At 40.1% G+C, this 23,678-nt stretch overlaps 1 protein-coding gene across 1 annotated transcript in view; it reads right to left on the bottom strand.

Annotated features, from left to right (window-relative positions):
* Positions 1–9,478: 9,478 nt before the first annotated feature.
* Positions 9,479–23,678, bottom strand: part of LOC135217271 (glutathione S-transferase 1-like) — a 38,104-nt gene continuing 23,904 nt past the window's right edge. Inside the window, exons 3-4 of the mRNA XM_064253010.1 lie at positions 21,953–22,094; positions 9,479–9,879 (exon numbers count right to left, since the gene is read on the bottom strand). Coding sequence (XP_064109080.1) covers positions 9,574–9,879; positions 21,953–22,094 — 448 coding nt within the window. The 3' untranslated portion in view covers positions 9,479–9,573. The remainder of the gene's footprint in view (positions 9,880–21,952; positions 22,095–23,678) is intronic.

Raw genomic sequence — 23,678 nt, 5'->3', positions numbered from 1 at the left:
CATATTATTGAACAAAGAAACAGTGTACTTAGTAGGTATCAGTAGATAGCACAATTATTCATGATGTATCCTTTTGGTTAGCCTTCATTATACATGCATAATTTCATAATAAAGGGAATAATAATTTTTGTATAGTATTATGAATAGGAACCACAATGCAGTCTTTCATTTTGTCTTTCCATTATATTTTTATGGGGATATTCTCAAAATGTGCACTTCAAATTTTTTCTCCAGAAGTGAATCTTTTGGGCAGGTAGGGGTTCTGGGACAGTTACTTCATTCACAACTTTATGGCATACTAACATCATAACAATTTTTATGTACATAATATTTTACAGGACTTGAGAGCCATTTTTAAAAATGTTTTGGTTCATTAGTAGTTTTTGAAAATAGTTTGGTTCATAAACAAACTCATTACTTTGTCTATTTGTGCACCTGCTTAATCCTCCAGACACTCCAATTATAGTAGAAAAGAAAACCTGTTTAATATTTTTTGTAGTCTGTGGAAAGTCTGTCGCTTATGTTGAATATTGTTTTGTCATTGTTAAATATTTTTTTGTTAAATTGTCATAGTCTCATGATTTCTTTGTGGTTAACATTTAGGAGTTACAACTGGTTTTGACATCCAGCAAAAAGTGTTAGCAGTTTCTTGCCATTTTCCATGATAACTGGTAAAAATTTATGGAATGGAATAGTATAGAGTTAGGCCAAAGGACAAGCACTAAGAACTATAAGGTCATTCAGTGCTGGAAAGGATAATGAAAGTAGGTTGGTCTGAATGTTGTAACAGGAGGAAAACTTTACAGTTGCACTATGAAATAATTGTCAGGAGAGGGTGGATAGCAAGATGGAAGAAAGATAATGTGAAAGGAGGTACAGTAAGAGGAATGAAAGGGGCTGAAAGGATGCTGCAAAGAACCTTTAGCTATACCTACAGTGCACCTGTGACATGCACCCCCCTCAAAGTGTGACCACCTTGACGTGGTGAGGGGGCTCTTGAACCCCTGGAATTTGTTCCTGGTTTTGAGTCCAAGTCTCGTATTAAAAATATTAGAAATTTTTTGAAGTAATGTAGTGGAGTTTTCCACTTTTGGAAAAAATTTTACTACTTAGGTGAGTCTGAGAAGGGATCGTGCTTGGAAGGGGTTTGCATTCAAAGCTAATTGTGGGAGCTGTGGTGGTTGCATCACCACCCGATATGGTTTGGACCTAAGAGAGAGTGATGGGATTTTCCTATTGCCATCTTAAAGGCAGAACCATCTCCAGGGATCAGCCCATCGGAATCAAGGGGGGGCCGGTGTTTGGGGATGGGACTCCTGGCTTCTGTCCGGAAGCCCACCAATACATTTGGAGTAGGGAGTCAGTCCCCATTAGTGAGACAGAACTCCCAGTAGGCAGATTGACTTATACCTGGGCCATTGCAAGCCTATTGATGCTATCCCAAAGGGGTAGAGTATGGGATGGACTATTGGGAGTCAACTCTCACTTGTGCCATTGGTGGAGAATGCAAATACCTGACTGATCCACGATACTTTCTTGATAAAACCAAACAGTTTTGGGTGTGTAGGTGAGCTGGTTTGTGAGGTGGTCTGGTGTGTGTGTGCTTAGTACCCTGGGATCGCTTTGTGGGCTTTGACAGTTTGTTGGGGTGGTGAGACTAGGCATGAGAAGCTGCCTGGGTTTCCCTTTCTGATGTGCTGTTGGGGTCTCAGTAGGGCTCTTAGGTGTTAGGTGCACACTTTTTGGACTTTGAATGTGAACTGGCAAAATTCTGTGGATTTGAACAATAGTTTTCCCTCCCCTGGATCCGATGACTTACCGGCACTGGCAACGACTTCTGGCATGAAGATGGATATGAGCTCGGCTATCGGACAGAACCAAACACTCGAGACACCAGGGTGTTAGTAAATCTGGTGGATTTGATCCTAATAGTAGAGTCTTTCATTGTACTAATATAAACTTGTCATTAGATTATGAGTGTTTGTACAGTGTAATGAAACAATTTGGTAAAATGGAAAGAATGAAATTACTTCTAGAAAAAGACAAGCAGTCATTTTTTGCTTGTTAAATTTTCCTCACCCTTGGAAGCTAGTGAGGTACAACAAAGACTCCATGGCCACATTCTCAATGATTCGGTTCTTAGTACGTAAGTGTTTTCAGTGAAAAATTTAAATAAGCCGTTTGATTTGATCCCTAAGAATGAAGAACATGGACCAGGCCCATGTACCAGAGCGTTTCCTACCCCTATAAGGCATGTTGCTAGCTACAAGGAGGGAGGAAAAAATTTTATAAAGGCTCCTGAATGTATTGAGAGCAAGGTAGGTTCCATTCCCATTGGAAATTTGAAACTTTATGGAAATGAAACCCAAGCAATTTTACTATCGAATTTTAAACCTCCTGAAAGTGGATATATCGAATGTATTGCATCGCATAGATTCTTTAACACACTGAAAGGGTTAGTATACTCAAAAGACCTGCATGTTTTTGAAGAGGAGGAGATTCTCCATCGATGCCCTCCTTGTGTATCTCGCGTAAAAAAACTAGGAGGGGATGCAGCTATCCTTTTAACCTTCTCCTCCAGTTACCTACCTGATACTATAATTATTGGTCATGAGAGGATGCAGGTTAAAAGATATAAAAGAAATCCTAAGCAGTGTCGCAAAAACTCATGTGAAAACAACAAAAATGTTGTGTGTGCTCTGCAGAGCATAATAATTTTGACGAGCGCGTAGCAGCCAAATACTGTTGTAGGGCTTGCCTCAGATACAGATTTGAAGATGTATTGGCAGTGGCTGATAATGAACAGCATTAGCGGAGCAAAGTGTGTGATAATGGGGGCAAACAAAAGTCCCAACTCTACCTATGCTTCAGTAATAAAACTTATGAAAAATTCCAGCAATGTAAGGCAACTAATAACTGCATCTGATAATAGGCATCACACACCTGCTACTCCACAGGCTATAAAAGGGATTTTGACGTAAGAAAAATCTATTTCTGGGCAAAGGACCTGTGTCGCCCAGTGAAATAGGTTCCTTTAGCACTATTTCTAAGGTAAAATATTGCTATAATACCAGAGAAAAGCTAAATTGGAAATGCCAGATTATTCTGGCTCGCTCACCTTTATTATAAGGTGTCGGTATGGTTTCTGGGGAGAGTGAAACCACTACCAAAAGTTGTACTTCCAGAAGCACAGAAAACTCAACTTCCAAAGTCCATACAAAGGTGACTAATATGATAGTTGCAGGCCCACCTCCAAAAAAAAGGGGGACAAAATCAATTAATTATTCAGGAAGCTGTTCCAATTAAATAAAGCTAATTTGGAGCCATCAATTGTCACAGCCACAAACAAAAATGAAAACAAAACTATAATTACAACCACCAAGAAGCACACAAGGAATACGTCCCAAAATAATGATGGCTTTAAAATAAGAACCTCAAATGTGTTCAGTGTTTTGGAAAAGTTCTCTCCACCTAGAAAGGGGGTTCCAAAAGCAGTTTCAGCCCAAAAAGATGTGATTTCTGATCAGTCTTGCTGCCCTAAAACAAATGAACCTTGTGATTCACAGAATCACAGTAGAAATTCTGATCAGAATCATAACCAGAAATATGGTCAGTCAAAAACACTTAAATTCCAATTCAAATGAAAAGGGATTAAAGAAACAGTCACTTATAAAGGAGAGCTTTCCTCTCCACACTAGGAACAGTACTTCCCCTCTAAGGAGTGGGAAGTAGCACTTTTTCCCACAACATTCATGTTCGATATCCTTTAGTGGAACGGTAAAGGTTTCAGAGCCCGTACAGAAGACCTATAAGTCTTAATTCATGAATCCAATCCAGGGATTATATGCCTGCAGGAGACAGTGTTAGGTAACTCTCCTTATAATCCTGGACAAAATAATTCAATACTATTTAACTCCTCTTCCCAAAGTGGTGGTCAGGCCCATGGATGTGCTGCAATTATTGTTAATAAATCTCTGCAGCACTCCATAATACAATTAAATACAACTCTACAGGCTGTTGCTATTTCAGTCATCTTGGAAAAGAGGATAACTGTCTGCTGCTTATACCTTCCACAGATCTTGTTTTTAACAGTGAAGATATTCAGTCCTTAAATAACCAACTTCCAGCTCCTTTACTTCTCTAAGGAGATTTCAATGCCCACTGCAAGATCAGTGGTCAGACCTCTGGACCAATTCATAAGAGGGAGGCAAGCATGCCTCTTATGAATAGCAAGCAAGAACTAGATCCTATGTAAGAAGCCAAATATAAAGTATTGGGTTTGTCTCTTACTGGTGTCCGCTTCCCCCTTGATAGGGAAGGGACGAATACACTTTTCTATCCCTAATAAAAGGGATAGAATGGAGTTCGGTTATGTAGCTTACCTGCACCATCGTCCCGTCCAGCGTTGTGATGACCGCTACCCTCTGCCCACAGGGAGAGGGAAGAAAAGAGGAGCCAGTCACACTCGCATTCACTCTCCATTCATGCAGTCTCACAAGGACGAGATGCTACCTTGTCTTGTAAAGGAGGTAGGCAAGTTACACAACTTGTTAAGCAGCCACCATGGGTCCCAAGGAAAAAGTGTCCAAGGACCTGTGGGCAATATCCCGAAGGTAGAAGGAGGTGAAGGTGGTCTGGTTGGAGAACACCCCTGCCTTCAGCACCTGTGCCATGGACAAGTTCTTGCCGAATGCAAGGGTTGGACCAATGCCTCTGACTTCGTGGGCTCAAGGACGAAAGGTACCAGTGTTGGCACTCCTGTCCGAGTCGTACGCTTTTCGGATTACCTCACGAAGCCAGGAAGAAACAGTGTTCTTGGACACTTCTTTCTTGGTCACCCCAGTGCTAACAAAGAGGCCTCGACACTCAAGCCTGAGGTGTTAAGTGTTCTTCAAATAGTGCTGTAGCACCCTCACAGGGCAAAGCAGCATCTCATCCGCATCATTATCAGTGAAGTCTTCCAGGGAGGGGATCTTGAAGGACTCGAATCTGGCGTCAGGGACCGAAGGGTTCCGAGTCTTCAAGACAAAATCCGGGACGAAATTGAGCGTAACGGATCCCCAGCCCCTCAAGTGTTTAACATCGAAAGAAAGACCGTGAAGTTCTCCTACTCTCTTTGCTGATGCCAGGGCTAGCAGAAAGACTGTCTGAAGGTCAGATCCCTGTCTGACGATTCTTGGAGAGGCTCGTAGGGTCTACGAGTCAAGCTCCTTAAGACAAGTCATATCCCACCCCGGGGGCTTGAGTTCCCTGGCTGGGCAAGACCTCTTGAAGCTCCTCATTAGGAGATATTTTTCCATGGAGGAGGAAATTTTGACTCCTTGCAGCTTAAGGACTAGGACCAGGGTGGCTCTGTACCCTTTCACTGCAGAGACAGGGAGGAGCTTCTCTCAGTGAAGAAAGATGAGCAAATCCGCTACCTGCTGAAGAGTGGGTCTGAGCAGAGAGAGACCCCGTCTACGACACCAACCACAGAAGACAGACCACTTTCCCTGGTATACTGCTGCAGAGGACTGTCTGAGGTAACCAGCCATCTCTGTTGCTGCTCGGCAAGAAAAGCCTCTCGCTCGCAAGAGATGGTGGATAACTGCCAGCCGTGAAAACACAGGGAATGAACTGCCTGGTGGTACCGTTCTATGTGCGGTTGACATAGCAGGTTGTGTCATGGGGGAATCTCTCGTGGTGCCCCCGAGAGAAGAGCCAGCAGGTCCGGATACCAAATGGCTTGAGGCCATTTGGGTGCCACCAGAATCATCCGAAGATTGCTGGTGCTGATCACGTTGCGAATCAGACAGAACGGGGAAAAGGCGTAGAATACGAGGTTGTCCCACGGGTGTTGGAACGCGTCCTTTGCAGGTGCCCATGAGTCCAGCACAACTGAGAAGAAAACCTGAAGTTTTATGTTGTACCAGGTAGTAAACAAATCCACTACTGGACACCCCCACAGGTCGAAGAGCCTTTCCGTCACTCACTTCTGGGTGAGGAGACCATTCGGTCCCAATCACTTGATTCTGATTCTGGTTCCTCTTAATTTGAGACTGCCTGGACAGAGTTACGCATTTCCAACCTATGGTTGAAACTGCGTGGCTGACAAGAGGGCTTTCAAACTGGGAGAATTATCTAGTCTGAATCTAAATGTCTCAATTTTTCTCTTACTTGATCATCTTCCAATCTCTTACTTTCTATCACTCAGTTGCTCCCCCTAGCTGTCCTCCTCCTCTTCACTAAAACCCTCATGCAGGTTAAGTAGGAGCTGGGTCTCTGAACTTAGGCTTTAACTTGATCCAAATGGCAGGGACTATACATGAGGATATTCATGTAATTCTACATCAATATTTATTGGGGTGGGACTATCTGTGGGGACTTACCTACGGAATCCGGGGAGGTATAGTCTCCACGGTAGGACTCTCGGCAATTTATCCGGATTGCCCTCTAAAATGACAATTTGTCCAAAATTGCATTTTTCCTAACTATACAAACCTGAGGTCCTTTTACAATAGGAAGGTAACTAGTGGCAGCTGGATGGTCGTAAGCTTCGAACAAGGGAGTTCGGTAGTTAACTGCTTGCCCGACAGTGCGTGCGCCGCGCGACTGGGAGGTGAAGAATCATTTTTTTTTTAGGCCCAGGCAAAAAACGCAGAGTGAGGGGTGGCATGAGGTGGGACTATATGTAAAAGGACCTCAGGTTTGTATAGTTACGAAAAATGCAATTTTGGACAAATTGTCATTTGTTCCTTCCGGTACGATATAGAAACCTTTCAGTCCTTTTACAATAGGAAGACTCGCTTCTTGGGGGGAGGAATCTGAGTCTTTTGAGAACAGACTGGTGTTCGCCCAACCTTAGATTGCCTCCCTGGTCGTAAGAGAGCGCCAAGCGTCTCTCTTAAAACTAGCAAGCAAGAACTTGTTCCTGTTGCAAGAGGCAACATAAAGTTATGGGTTTGTCTCTTGTTGGCTTCCACTTCCCCCCCCTTGTTGGGGGAAGTGGTGGATATTCACTCCTATCCCTAATGAAAGGGATAGGATGGGGCTCGGTCGAGTAGCTTACCTGCATCTCATCCTTCCAGCAGGGTGACGACAGTATCCCTCTGCCCATGGGTAGAGGGGAGAAAAAGATGGGGAAGAGGAGCCAGTCACACACTCTTCACTCATCCATTCTAGTCACACCAGGAAATGATGCTGTTCTGCCTGCTAGGGCCTGGGTTAGTTACACAACGTGTTGAGCAGCCACCACGGGTCCCAAGGAAAAAGTATCCAAGGACCTGTGGGCAATATCCCGAACGTAGGAGGTGGTCTGGTTGGCACAGACCCCTGCCTTCAGTACCTACGCCACGGAGAAGTTCTTGCGGAACGCAAAGGAAGGACCAATATCTCCGACTTCGTGGGCTCTCGGACGAAGGGTACGGATTTTGTCGCTACCATCAGCTTCGTACGCCCTCCTGATCACATCACGCAGCCAGCAAGAAAGTGTTCCTGTAACTTCTTGGTCATCCCGGTGCTAACGAAGATGTCAACACTCAGACCTGAGGTGTCAAATTTCTTCAGTTAGCGCCGTCGCGCCCTCACAGGACAAAGCAGCATCTCCTTTGCATTGAATGTGGTGAAGTCCATTAGGGAGGGGATTGTGAAGAACTCGAACCGATCGGCAGGGACCGAAGGATTCTGAGTCTTTGCTACGAAGTTCGGTATGGAAATAGAGCGTCACAGATCCCAATCCCCTGGATGCTTGACTTCGCAGGAAAAGCCATGCAGTTCCCTCTTCAGTGATGTCCAGTACCCATACTGGTGTATCCATCTGCAGCGAAGTGTCTCGCATTCTCGTATCCCATTGCAGCGAAGTCTCTTGACGGTCTCATATCCCCCTGCAGTGAAGTCTCTCTATCTTCGTAGTGGATAGGACACCGACACCCCATGGTGGGTGTCGATGGTATGGGTACTGGGACAAGCTAGTAGGACGAAGTAATGATTGATCTGGAACAACCGAACTAAGTCCACAGCGTAGCTCATAACTGACTCGGGCGCTCTGACAGCTGTCGACTCACTGCGTTCGCTAGTGTGAGGCAAGTTGTCCAAGCATCCGAGCAAGTCACGTGACCTTCGCCTTTAAAGGGTTATGCCGAGACCATACAAATCATCTATTTGTTTGCCACCAATGCCAGACGGCGAGGTGATGATTCTCTTAAGGCGTGTGCCCAACAGACGAAAGTCAATTGCCTTCTAGAGACCGAGGTCCCTGATGGCAAGACAGAATTCTCATAGTAGTTGAATCTCAGCCAAGGAGAAACAACACTATGTGCCGTTGAAGATGAAGGTGGAAGGTGAATGCCACCTACGTCTTCACAGCCGAATCGAGAGAAGAATTCTCAAGATTCTGAACCTGTGCTTAAAAGGACTAAAAATTGCTTAAACCGCCTATTTCATTGCTGTTCGGTGAGGAGTCGTAGTTGCTATGAAAGCGGGGCGCTTTTCAGTAATGAAAACACAGGGAAGTACTGCCTGAAGAACTGCTTCTCATGGGCTGATCATCATCATCTTCAGGTTATCCAGGGAGGACAATACTTGGAAGTAGAGCTGGCAGGGCGGGGAGCAGGCGATATCTTCCGTTATACATCTGTAATTCGGGGTGAACAATGAACAATTGCACACCTACGAATAAGAGATATTTTTAGAAGGCAAACTCAGATGTCTGAAGAAATCATTCTGCATTATTGCAGGGGTGCAATGCAGCAGGAGACTAGGTTACAGACTTCTGTTACCGTGCGGTAAACAGAAAGATGATAGAGTCCAAGAGATATCTCTGTTTGAAAATTCTCCCAATGCTCCAAGGCAATGCAGTAGAGATAGTTATTCATGTATGCGAGAATCCCCGTCAATCAGAGACCTAAGTCTGTGATTGTCGGGCAGAGATACGGTTCAGTAGTCAATCATTGTAGGGGAGAGACATAAACCGACCGTGCATCTTGGAGAGCCAGCTGGTACTGGGCTGCATCGGCAGTCCAATACACAGTTAGCTCTCACTCACTCGTCATCCTGAGTTGCCAGGTAATCCATTCCAAGAAGGAATGCGTTCGGCTAGAACCATCAAGCGTAAAAAAATAAAATACGCTCGAGCAATTGTATTTAAACTAAACGGATTTCGTCAACCACCCGATATAGAATATGTGATTCTGGCACAAAGCCAAGCACTTAGGGTAATTCAGCGCTACCACCCGATATATGTACGCATAGTCAGATCTCACAAGATTCCTTGCTTTCACCTGCGATTTAACCGGATCCAGCTAGGCGCTAGAAATTATCCTATTGTTAAGACCGAAGGTTTGTTCATGTATGAACAAAGCTGCAATCATACAAACATAGTAAAGGATTTAAAGACTCATTTCAGTTACCAAAGCATGAAGCCCATTCATTGGCTGTTCATTTATAAAATATTTTAACACTATCGGAAAAATAAAAAGAATATAGGGCTAATAAAACTGGATTTTAATTTATATATAGTTTAATATAAAAATTCTTTAATTATTTAACTTGGATAAAACTGTACCCACAGCGTTACAACTCCTCTTGGAAATCTTCTCAAAGCTTAGCTTTTGCCATTTTTCCAAATTCCTGGGCTCCTTGATCATTTGCTTCCTTGTAGCCGGGCATATTTGCTTTACATCTTGCTAGCCAAGCCACAACATTGGAATGCTTGCTTAGGTCAATGCCAGAAGCTTCAAAGGTGGAAACTGAAGCCACTAATGTATGATCTGCCACAGTTATATTGTTGCCTACAGCATAATCATGACCATCTAGAAAACCATTGAGCCATCCCAAAGCTTCTTGGAGTTTCTCAAGCTTTTCTGGATCTGGTTTGTCTGCTCCTCTGAATATGACAGGATACTGTGAAAATGAAAAATACAAATTGATTAAAAATGTTGAACTAACAAAACTGAAGTCTTTACATATGGGGAAATTCTCAAAGGACAGCTGGATCCAGTTTAAAAATGGAACAAGGCTGGTGACATTAGTATCGGCCAATAGGGAGAGCAAGTAGGCAGAGCCTGACTTTCTCCCCTACATATATATGCCACGACTCACTAATTATCTTCCAGACCAGGTAACTGTATGATGGTTGATTTGAGATGGACCATTTACTTCTATTTCTAGGATTTTTATTGTGTAGGAACAATCTTAGCATAAAATAAAATGGGTGATCACTTACCTGTATCCAGCCAGTTGCAGCAAATAATGGCTCAAATCTCTCTCCTGCCTGCCAGAAGAAGAGGAGAGGAGAAAGGAGGGCAGCCAGTCACCTCATTCACTCTTACTTTCACAAAAAATATATTTGGCAAAATACAGTCTGTTCTGCCAGGCACTGGTTGAGTTACAAGACTTGTTGACCTGCCCACAACTATCTTATGCAAATTACAGCCTGTTCTGCTATGCACTTGAGTAGCCACCACTGTATCCAAGTGTCCAAGGAACTATGGGCAATGTCCCATAGGTAGGTTCATTTCCCCTGGTACACTGCTGTAGAAGATTTCCTGATAGCCAGACATCTCCAGTGCTGCTCTGTGAGAAAAGACACTCGCTCAAAGGAGATACTGTCTATACTGTCAAGTCTCCAACCAGAGAGAGATATGGACCCTACAGATTGGTGGAACCTCTCCATGTGCAACTGGCAAAGGAGGTTGTGCTGGGGGGGGAATTGCTCTAGGTGCCTCAGTCAGCAGGTCAGAATACTGCTCAGTGTGACCACAAGGGAGCACCAGGGGTCATTCTGAGGTTCTGAGATCATACCCTGTTGATTACTCGATGAATCAGGCAAAAGAGAGTCAAGATGTAAACATCTGGATTGTTTCAATGAAGTTGCAGTCTTCTGTTGTGGCCCAAGGATCCAAAATGACCGAACAGAGCACTTCCAGTTTCTCGTATCAGGTCCGAGACCTATCATTGGCCTTCCTACGGATGGAACAACCTTTCCACTACCTCAAAGTATAGTGACCATTCTGTCCCCAACAACTGACCCTGATGACGACTTGTCTGCCACCGAGTGAGTCACCAGCCACTGATACAGTTGTACAGTCAGTTTGCTGACATATGCCATCACTGCGGTATGGTCGGACACTAGGACCTTGGAGTGCCCCATCACCCTTTCATGGAGTGCCTCCATCACCCTCTCCTGAAACTCCTGAAGGGCTAAGAAAGCTAGCTGCCTTTAGTTACTGGATATTGAGGTGAAACTGCTTGTCTTGGTGATTCCACATCCCTAAAGTCAGATCTTCAGTGTGCACTCCACTCGTTCAAAGTGTCTAAGAACAAGAATCTATGGAGGGGGAGCATGAAGGGACACACATATGGTCAGGTTCCTGTTATCCAGCCACCATGCCAAGTGCTGCCTCACTTCCTTTGTGAGAGGAACTCGGAAGAAGGGAGAATCCCTTGATGGGTACCAACACTTTCAATCTCCATTGAAGGGATGAAAGGTGGAGATATTCATGAGGAACAATCTTCTCCAGGGACAACAGGGGACCTCAAACTATCTACCACTAATGTGCCGATTGTTTTTTGTCTGGAAAGGAAGGACTGTACCATAGTCTTGAACTTGTCTATGTGTAGCTCTAACGAAAGCACTCTTGCTGCTGCTGTATCTATTAGCATGCCCAGGTAGAGTTTTTTGGCTGTGTAATTTTTTAGTTCTCCAAATTTATCAACATACCTAAACTATGACAAGATAGGAGTAGACAAGTCTTTGTCTTGGATCAACTTACCAAAGACCTTGCCAGGACCAGTCAATTGTCAAGAAATATCAAAATCTGCATCCCGTATGAATGAGCCCAGATCAAAACCAGGATGAAAACACTCATGAACACCTGTGGGGCAGTAGAGAAGCTGAAGGAATGCACCTCAAATTGGTACACACTTTCAGAATAAAGCAAGAAACTTACAAGATGACTGATGAATTGGAATCTGAAAATACCCATCCTTCAGGTCTGTCGTTAGCATAAATTCAGACTACCTGATGGCTGCTAGAACTGTGCAGGACAATTCCATTGTCTTCTCCTGATCAAAAGGTTCAGGGAAGACAAGTCTATGACCAGTCTCCAAACCCACGATGCCTTTGCCACTAGAAAGATCTGGCTGTAGGACCCTGGGGATTGATTCTTCACAAACTTACTTTTTTTTCTTTTTCCCTCCATCTCAAGAGAGCCAGATCCTTCAGCAATCCCTCTATGGAAGTTCTTTAATGGAATGGACAGTGAGAGAGGAGGAAACTCAAAGGGGAGTAGATATTCACCTGCAGAACATCTACTACCCAGGTTTCTGCTCTGTGCTGCTGCAGTTATGCAATCGCTCGCCCTGCAACAGCCCAACCAATGGCAATGAGTGGGGAGGGGAACTCCCTTGCAGTTTCCTTCTCTAGCCCCACCTCTGCCCCCCCTCATTTTGGGACCACCTTGACGTGGTGAGGGGCTCTCGAACCTCAGGAATCTCTTCCCAGGTTCGAACCCAAGAGTCCCATATGACATTATATATTTTCGAGTAAACTTATGTGGACTTTTCCATTTTTGCCAAAATTTTAAAAGCAAATAAATGAGAAAACATATCATGGTTAACGTGGAGTTAAATCCGAAGCTAAATAGTGAGAACTGTGTAGATCCATTATCTACCCGACAATGTTCGGACCTGTTTTTCAGGCGGAACTATTCTGTGGAGCTGGACCACGGATTCCAGGGGGGGGCCTGGTTCTAGGAATAGAACTCTCGGCATTCTATCCAGTTTGCCCATAATGTGATTAGGATGGGGTATAATTGTATTAACATAATACTCTTAGTCCTAGCAAGCGGGTTCTGCTTACACTTGGGCCATACTAATCATGTTATGCCATCCCCTTTTGGGGTAGGGTAGGGATGCGGACATTTGGGAGTCCTTTCTCACTTGTGCCTTTGGCAGAAGATTTAACTTCGCGAAGGGCCAATGATATCTTTTCAAGAATTTTTTTTTTTTTTTTTTTTTTTTTTTTTTTTTGTAAAAAACTCAAAATTTATGAACTGTGAAATAAATGATTGAGTACCCCTGGGCCCCATGATGGAAAAAACTACGGCACAGTTGATGACCATTGGCACGTCACTCCCGAATTTCCTAGGTACTGCCACAAGTAGTGAAAGTACTATAAAAGATACAAAGGAACACCTGTTCCAAGTAAAGCAGCAGAACCAGAAAACCAAATAGAGTGCATAAATAAAAAAGAAACAAACAAAAATAAATTGGTAAACTCCAATATCGTAACAATGGAACCATATATGATGAACAATAATTCTGAATTAGAGACAAATAATCCTCCCAGCAATACAGAAAAATATAAAAATCATAATAGACAAGCAACATACATAAAACAAGGACCAAAAAGAAACAAAAATTACCGACTTAATCCCACATTGGTACATTTTGATGACCTCTTTGGACCATATAATTGGTCAAGATTTCTAGTCTCAAAGCTGACAACAAAATCTCAGCAGCGATGCTAGAAAACAAATTACTTAACATATATCCAACACAAGACATGGATGCAGACACATCAAGGACAATGAATGGCTTATCCAAGTAACCAATAAAAAGCAGTCCACTGCCTTTTTTAAGTATAAACAGAAATAAATAATATAAAGGTAATAATTACAAGCCACGAAACATTGAATTATGTACAGGGTACAGTCATCCTACCCAATAGCGAGCAGGAGCTTCCTTCAAAACAACTATTGCTAGACTCCCTAAAATTGAGATATAACAATATCCACGATTTAGAAATATACTCTATTTCAAGTAGGAAAGATAAAAGTAAAAATATCAACATTGCCAAAATAAAATTTACAGGCCAAGACTTACCATTTAAAATAAAAATTCTAGGACAAAATAGAGAAGTTCGTCCTTTTGTTCCTAAACCATTACAATGTACACAGTGCTCAAGGTATGGACACACATACAAAAGATGCCGTAATAAAGCTATATGTGCAGTCTGTGCATCAGATGACCATACCACTAATTGGAACTGTAATCAATCAAAATGTATTAATTGTGGACTAGCCCATCACGCAAAATCTAAGGAGTGTTCATTTTACCAATATAACACAGAACTTCAGTTGTTAATAAATAGGACAGGAATGTCAGTCATGGAAGCCAGACTTGAGCTAAAAGTAAGAGGCGTTAACAATCCATCCAAAACCCCCACCTTTTCAAATGTGACTAAAAATCAAGACATCAAACAGCACAATGACAAACAAGATAGTATAAACAGGGAAACTGGATTTCATACCAATAATACTGAAACACAAAATAAAGTGATATTACAACAAACTAATACCACCACTAACATAGATGATTCAGTTATCCATGGAAAGAACTTCCAATAGAAGAAGAAAATTAAATAATGATTGATAATCGAACTGGCAAAAAGAAAGAATTCTAGAAAGAACCCCACCTAAGGGAAAAAAAAAAAAGGTAAATATTGAAAATTACAATCAATCCAGAGAGACTCCAACTACACCAGGAGAACATTTTAAAAAGGATATTAAACTAACCTCATCACAAGTGGAAATACACAATTACCCTCAATCTCAATCAAACAGCCAACATCTGGACAGTAAAGATCACTCTTTACAAGTTCCATCAAATACTAATAAGAAAATCATACCATGAAACCAAACCAAAAATATAACTATCACCCCCCAACCATCCACAAGACCGAAATATCCCATTAACAACAACAAAACAAATAAACCCTCAAACCAACAGTCCTTATCACTACAGAAAAGGAACAATAGAATTACAAAACCAGAAATTTCTAAAGCTAGACCAAAAACTTCTGAACCAATAATTAACATTACCAAACATGCTTCATCTTGTGGTTGTAATGAATGCTTTGTAAGTACATATAACCAACTAACTACCAAGACAGAGGACACAGTACGAAATTGTATTGACAATTTTACCAAATTAAGGAGGTGCCCTTTAACACACCAACATGAGAACGAATTATGTTCTTGAATCCTTAAAATATACAAAAAGGAAATTATAAAATCAAAAATAGACTTATTAATATTCAACTATGAAAAACAAACAACTGCAGAATCTAATAACCAACATACAAATACAACGATTAAAAAACCACAAATAAATTCAAATGCATATAAACTACGAGATAAAGTAAAATCAGCAATCAATTTACAGAATTTAACACCAATTCCTCCCAATAATGGAATATAAAATCATTCAACTGAATATAAATGGTCTCTTAACCCGACTACGTCTGGGTGAATTACAAAGAATCATACGAGACCACAACCCAATGTGCATATGTCTACAACATATAGGAAGTAACCCTACAAATATCCAACACTATAAAATTGTGCCTGTTATTCACCAAACTGACGGTGGCGGAAAATTCAGGCACAGCCATATACGTTCATAATAGCATTACATATGAACCTGTTGACATACCATCTATGCCATATCAAATAACATCAATTAAACTGTATATGCCTGATAAAAGTAAAATTACTATTTGTAATTTATATAACCAACCAAATTTCAATGCAAATTTCAGTGATTTTTCTGAACTTATTAGCAAAAGTATACAGGAACCACTACTTATAGTAGGAGATTTTAATGCACATAATCCATTATGGGATATTAATAACCCCACTGACACATCCGGAATCAACATAGAGAATACTATAATGAAACACAACCTGTATTGTCTCAATGAAAGTGAAGTTCCAACATATTTTTCAAATACACACCTAACCTTTTCTTCAATTGACATTTCATTATGTTCAAATGATGTAGCGGAGAAATTTGAATGGAACGTCCTAGACGATTCATACACAAGTGACCATTTCCCAATCATTCTGAACTACTTAAGTAATGTCAAAATATTGCCACCTACAAGATATAATATCCAAAAAGCTAACTGGGATAAATATTTCCTATACACACGAAACATACCACCATTCCCACATAATGAAGATCACAATACTACATGTGAATCCTTCTCAAACTTCATAATAAATGCTGCAGATAAAAGTATTCCAAAAACCAAAACACATTCCACAAAATCCCCTGTCCCATGGTGGAATCCAACATTAACACATTAAGTAAAATAAAACATATATTGAGTCGCAATCTAAACAGACTCAAAACTCGCCTTAAAATCACTCAACAAAATGCCCTATAGTATAAACATATTAAACAAACAAAATAGTTATAACAAACATAACAATTAACCACATTAAACCACTATATCAACAAAATATACAGCCAAATTAGAAAAAACAAAAAACGGTAATAGCTGAAAAAATCGCATCATGGAAGGAATATGTCTCATATCTTCAAACACATCCACAAGGGATGTCTGGCAAAAGATAAGGAAAATCAATGGAAAACATATAAGACCTCCAAGAAGTGCAATACATTTAAATGGAAAAACATATACCATGATACTTATGAAATATCAAACATAATTGGGAAACATTTTGAAAACATCAGTGCTTACTCCAGACCTAGATACACATTTTCAAAGTATCAGAAAACAAAAAAAAAAGAAAATATAATACTCAATTTTGAAACTCTTGAAGACCTGGAATATAAACTATATTTTTAACATGGATGAACTAGATAATGCCATCAACTCTTGTCATCCCTCTGCACCAGGATATGATAAAATCATTTCAAATGATAGAAAAATTAGCTCCTATAGCTAAATCATATTTATTAAAATTTTACAATAGTATCTGGCTAAAACGTGTCTTCCTGAAAAATGGAAACATGCCATAATTATTCCAATAAACAAACCAGGAAGGATTGCAAGTAATCCATCCAATTATAGACCGATATCTCTAACAAGTTGCCTATGCAAAATCTTAGAAAAAATGGTTAATGCACGATTTAACGTATGTAATAACCAAAGAATCCATTTAACACAACACAATCAGGTTCAATAGCTGGCAGATCAACCCTAGATCCTTAACACATTTAGAAGATCATATCAAAAAAGGCTTTGAACAAAAGAAATTACAGTAGCTATATTTTTTGATATAGAAAAAGCATACGATACAACATGGAAACATAACATCATGCAAAAACTCCACTCCAAGGGACTAAGAGGCCACTTTACCAATATTTATTAAGAACTTCTTAACAAACAGAACTTTTCAAGTAAGAGTAGAAAATTCTACTCAGTAACCTATAAACTGGAAGAAGGAATCCCTCAAGGTAGTGTCTTGAGCTGTACATTGTTTGCTTTAGCAATCAATGACATTACTATAAATTTACCAAGTGGTGTAAAAAACAGTTATATGTTGATGACTTTGTCATTTACTATACGAGTAGTAATCTGAGACACGCTCAGAGAGTTCTTAGTTACTTGCCATTTCAAATAAATATGTAGTTGGGCAAATTCAGGTTGGATTTAAATTTTCAACTGCATAAAAGCAAAAAGCAATCGTCTTCTAACAAAAAACAAAAAGGTGGATGAAGAACCAAACAATCAAACTGCATCTTTATAGCACTGAAATACAATTTTGTACAAAAATCAAGTATCTAGGAGTTAATATTTGATCAACATTTAAATTGGAAAGAGCCACATCAAATACATTAAAAGCCAAAAGGGTCATCAAAAGCCCCTTGCCATATTAAAAAAAGTTAATTCACCACAGAATTGGGGAGCAAAGCGAGACATTTTATTAATGATTAGATAAGGCAACAGTCTTATTCCATAATAGAATTACTGCTGTCCAATATATTCATCCGCCTTCAGAATCTTGCATTAAAATCTCTCGATGCAGTTGCACCATTGAAGGGCGTTTTGTGCGAATTGTGACGCACATGGAGCTTTCCGATCGTCCCCAACGAAACTCACTTTTGTGGAGGCAGGTATTTTATGGCCCTTAAAACTAAAACCTCACCGTTAATTTAAAATAACAATACAAAGAGGTCTTTCAATGCAAGCCGGGATCGTCTCCTGCAACTTACTGCTTGCCAAAACTGTAATCCAAAGGTTAAACAGCAGTTTAATAGTACAAGCTCTTTCCCAAAAGAAAAAAGATAAGATACATAATGACAAATACATTAATATGAATCCAATTTTTCAACCCACCAATGGAATTGCCCACCACCATGGAAGTTTTAAAAATAGCAGTAAAGATATAGGTACCTCCCTGTCTTACCTACTCAAAAACAACAAATGACTCAAGTACGGAAAATGGTATACCGCCAACATGCTTTGGAACAAACAAATTAGAACGAAAAGGCTAACCAAATTTATGATATATTACAGACGGCTCCAAAAATTAAATGTTGGAGTAGGAGCATATTGCATTATTCGAAAAATATGTTAAATAAAAAAAGCCTACCTTACAATAATTCATCAGGATTTAACTTGCTGAAAGTTCACCCAGCCATAACAGATGGCTCTAGAATATGAGATCTGAGGCAAAAGCAATAGGGTCACTGTAATTTTTCAGTGGACTCACGTTAGCGCCTATAAGATGCAATGTAAGGGCAGTTATAAATCAGGCAACCAAATAGTACAGGAAATTCAAAATAAAAATTCATCAAACGCGCCTCCGAATCCATGGCAATAATCAATGGAAATATGTGGATCCCCAGCCACATGTGGCGGGAATACAAAAAGGAAATGGAATATGCAGACTCTGTCTGCCAAATTAGCCTGCCAATAGCCCTCCAACAACAATTTCATATTGCCCCCTCCCCAGTGTCAGACATGGGTACAAAATCCAGTTAAAACATTAATTTTACCAGGATTAGAAGGAAAAAGAAATGGGGCCCTCGGTGGCCAACAACAAACAAACTTAAAAATATAAAAACTGCAAGGTCTATGCATGGAGGGGAACATCCGCACCAGGAGGAAAGGAAAGCAGCAAAAGAGGTGATCCTAGCAACGGCTACGTATAGGACGACACAAGGATTCTCAACATGGTCAACTTGATCGTCCAACACCACATGCTGACCCAGTGAAAATGTAACAAAGATGGTCAAATACCCATGACAGTGCAGCATTGCTTGTTGGAGTGCCCAATTTTGTTTGGACCCAGCAAACGATCTATTTATCTGCGGACGTTCAGAACAAATGAAAAAAATATTTCTTGCGGAAAGCCAGGGATTTTTCAATTAATAAAATCAGTAAATTTTTTAAATAAGACGGGTTTCTCAAATTAAAGTCTTAAATTTTTTTTTTTTTTTTTTTTTTTTTTTTTTTCTCCAGGATTGATCCCTGAGAACCAAAGGCCCGAGAATAAGAGTTCCTACTTGAGAAGAAACTCAGATGGTCTGGAAAAACTAAACACCTACTTAATAATAATAACCCACCTCTGCCTCCTCTCCCGGATCTGAAGGACATAGCTGAAAGGGATGCTGCCGAGTTGTCACCTTAGCAGGAGCAGGCAAAGGTGAAGGCTGGTGCCCCCTACGAGGACTCCTCGTGGCTTGAGATCTCTTAGGCAAAGGGTAAGCAGCTGCAGCCAGAGATCGACGTCAAGTTACATTGGCAAGTGAAGGACCAGAAGACTTAATAACAGCCTGGAGGACCAGACGGTCATTACTGTCCACTCTTCGTCTGCCCACTGCAGCCTCAACTTGGTCCTTAGGGAGGAGTGATGAAGAGCCTAGAATTGTTCCATTCCTCAGTGCCAAAGTAGAATCAGGGCCAACAAATTTGGAGAGCTTAGAGAGGGCAGCGTCTTCTCTTCAACAACCAATTAGCCCACATATTTGCTGTTAGGTGAGAAAGATACAAAATAGTCTTGCCATTGGACTGCAACAGTCTAAGAAAGGTGGCACTCTCCTCACTGTTGGTCAACATGGCAGCTGAAGACATTTTGCGAACTGTCACTGACCACAGATCGAGCCATTAGACAGCCTGGAATGCCGTAGAAACAGTAAAATCCTATGCATCATTGTTCAATACGGGAGCATAAGAACAGTCAGGGCCTAACACTTTGGGTAAATATAGTTCTAATGAACAAGAGGGGGTCTTTCTTGTTAGAGGTTCCGATTACAAGAACGAGCAGGGACTATTAACACAAAGGAGAGGATGGGCATGGTTGGTTCCATGACATTGAAGGACTCATTTTGTGGAGAATGGTCACAGCCATGCAAATGAGACTGTGGACTACTAGTATCGAGAGAGGAATGGTCCTGATAATGAGAATGTTCCCTCAGGTGTGATGTGTGATGTAGACTTCTTTACAGCCTCTGTGTCGTCTTTCTCTTATAGAATGCATTGCCACATGAGAATCAGGAACTGGGTGAAGCTGATCAGTAGCCAAGGTAGAAACATATGACCACGAACCTTGACAGACACGGCTATGGAGCAAGAAACCAAAGAGGACCTGTGGATCTAACAGCGATTCTTCTTCCTCCAATGCCTTTGTGGGATGGAACAGACAACAAAGATGATGAAGGAGAATAAGACTAGGATGACAGATCTAAGATGTAGACGGCCGAGGAATGGAAACTGATAGTCGGGCTGCAGAAACACTAGCAGAAGTCATATTCCATAGCTGTAGAGACTGACATGGTGGCAAACACTGGTAAATAGGAAGACAAGATGTGGGGAAGTAGGCCCCAAAGGTGGAGCTCACCTGGTAGGCATAATAAAGACTAGCACTTGGTTAGCTTCTCTACATCCTTCCCTGAAACTATAGTAAAAGGGGGAGGTGCCTCCCTCATGAAGGGGGGGGGGGGGGGGGATTGAAAGAGGCAGCTAAATCAATCAAAACCTCCCAAACCTTTCCTCGAACTATCTATACATGAGCAATAGAAAAACAGTAAAATCTTCCCAAGACAATGATGTAACATGAGGCAAATTGGGTGAAGGAGACTGAACAAGAAGGAATGGTAGCATTACTTACATTGCAATCATTTGATCTGCGTCTGCTGTTAAGTTGAATGAAGATCAGTAGCGAGAGAGGCTAGATAATGAAAGCATGGGCTGCTCCTCTGAGGCAAAGCCTTCGTACATAATTCACGAGCTTGCACCTCAAATGCAATACATACTGATAGTAATCACAATCTATCACAGATACAAAAAATCAGAATGAAAGAAACCAGAACACCAAGGCAAAAGAAAGAGCAAGGGCACACCTTGCTTGAAGATTATTTGAGATATAACTGGCGAGTCACAGCATATGTGAAGGGGAGAAGAGCTTCCTCTCTCCTCTCCTCCCTCTCTTCTCATCTCCTCTCTCTTCCTGTATCCCGGGCTACCTCCTCTCCTCTCTCTCTGCTCTCTATCTGCTAGTACACTCATTCTACCAACTTTGTTCTATTTTTAAACCTAACCCAGCTGCGCTTTGAGATTTTCCCATACATAATGACCTATGGTTTGTTCCTTGTATGAAAAAAAAGTGTAAAAGTTTTACATAAAATATACAAAACCCATGAAATACAACTCATTAAATGTAGATATTAAATCTTCACTTCTTCCTTCGTATCTACCACTACCTCCTTGGTATCTACCACTTTAGTAAAAATGTAAATAAAAAATTAAATAAATAATTTAAATTAAAAAAAAAAAGGACACGTTCAATAACTTATGTCAGAGCAAAATTTAAGGTTTCTTGTATAGATTGTTTTTCTTCAGGCCAGACATTTGTGAAAAAATCATTATTCACAATGACTATATAATCCAACACCTGAAGGTAATGCCGCACTGAGCACATTCAAACTTAAATAAAGCATTTAATGCAGCACAAAGTGACCAAATTTATTTTATCAGTCATGTGCTTCTTAACATTAGGAAAAAATGTTTCTCCCATTTAAAAGGTAGACAATATATGAACACTAGGGAAAAAAAACTGTTTCTGCCATTTCAAAGGTTGACCACGAATGACCAAGAATAAAAAATATTAAAGTATGAGAAGAATGTACGTACTATGTACTACTCTTATCTACTCACCACATACTCCCCAAATCTGAAGTACAGGGTACCCATGTCAAAGTACATCAGACGATCAATGTTGGCTCGGGTCTTCAAGTCTGCAGGGTACAGTGATTCATCTTTACCATACTTGGATGCCAGGTAAGCGCAGATGGGTCGACTGAAAGTAAAATTAAAGTTTACGACTAGTCTTGCTTATGGGAACTATAATTTTTTTTATAGCTCCAGCATGAAAAAATTTGTTAAAACTATTCTTTCTTCACTTTTGGTACTTAAAAAACTCTCCAAATTATGTAATGTCTAACAAACTACTCAACACCCACAGAAAATCAACTTCAATTCCCAAAAGAGCCTTACAGAGTATTATGAAAAAAAAAAAAAAAAAAAAAAAAAAAAAAAAAAAAAAAAAGTCATTGTCACTAGGGCTGACCTTAGTCAAATAATCATTATGTATAAGGAAGCATTATATATAGAAAAAATAATTAGGAACTACACAATGGCTCGCAGTTTTGAACTTTCATCACTGAAGACAGAAAATCTACTTCAATATGTATATAGAGAGAAGCATATTGAAAAAACTTCCTTCTGCCATTCTACAAAACATCAAAGAAATTAATGTTTATGGTAAAAAAAAAAATTAGCTTCAATTCTAGTAGCTTAGATTAAATAAAGAGATAACAACTTTTCCTTTCTGCCATCCTGCCAAACATCAAAGCAAAGAATGTGTATCGTAAAAAAAATAACTTCAATTCTAGGAGGGTAGATTAAATAAAGAGATAAGAACTGTCAAACATGGTTTAACATAACATCTTCCTTTGATTAAAATTACTTGTGAAACTAATGCAATCCATGTTAATTTCTCAAATTGAATTATATCACAATATGCACCATGCAAACAACAAATTCTTAATATACAGTTATCAACTACCTGCCATATTTATAAATTTTGAAGATTTATTTTCTGTGTACTGTATACTGTAAAGTACCCATTCCAAGTAGCTACCATAAACAGGTAAATATTTTAATAAAATACCTTATAAAGTAGAATAACATCCTATGAATTGGCAGCAAACCAAAAAGTAAAGCTACCTTTGAAGTAGCTTTACAATATACCATGGTGTATCCATATCATTATGAATTTTTTTTTTTTTTTTTTTTTTTTTTTTTACACTAATTCTTAAACTAGCAAATACAGTTTAGGCTAACAATTTAGTCTTTGGTCTGCAAACATATTGACTCTGTTTCAGACACTACCTGCAAACACGTTGACTGTTTCATACACTACCTGATGAAATTGTCTTGATTACAAGATGACACTAGCATGTATATATTTAGAAGTAAATAAAGCAAAGTACATGAAAAAATCCGAACTAACATATGAAAATATGTGTGTAGTTAAATCTGAAACTATTAAGTAATATGACCAACTGGTACAAGTTTTCCATGGAAGTACAGTATTTTGCACATTGTTACCATTTGTAAGTGTTTGATTATGTTAATCTTGCTATATTAAGGTTAACCAATACAGGAATGAATTTTTGTGAATTAAAATAGAATTTTACAATTTTAACTAGTTTTAACATTTTAACCAAGTATAATTTATACTCTTTATTCAGAGGTAACAAAGGAATTCCGATTACTGTTTAGCAAAGATAACCTTCCTCTGGGGTAAGAACATGCTTACGAAAACACAACCCTCGGCTTCCAGAACAGGTAAATTTCTAAGAATTTAGGGTCTCTCAAG

Source organism: Macrobrachium nipponense, chromosome 7 (genome assembly GCF_015104395.2).
Source record: "Macrobrachium nipponense isolate FS-2020 chromosome 7, ASM1510439v2, whole genome shotgun sequence".
Classification (NCBI taxonomy): Eukaryota; Metazoa; Arthropoda; class Malacostraca; order Decapoda; family Palaemonidae; genus Macrobrachium; species Macrobrachium nipponense.
Note: the sequence above shows the minus strand (reverse complement) of the source record. Positions and strands in the feature narration are given on the sequence as shown.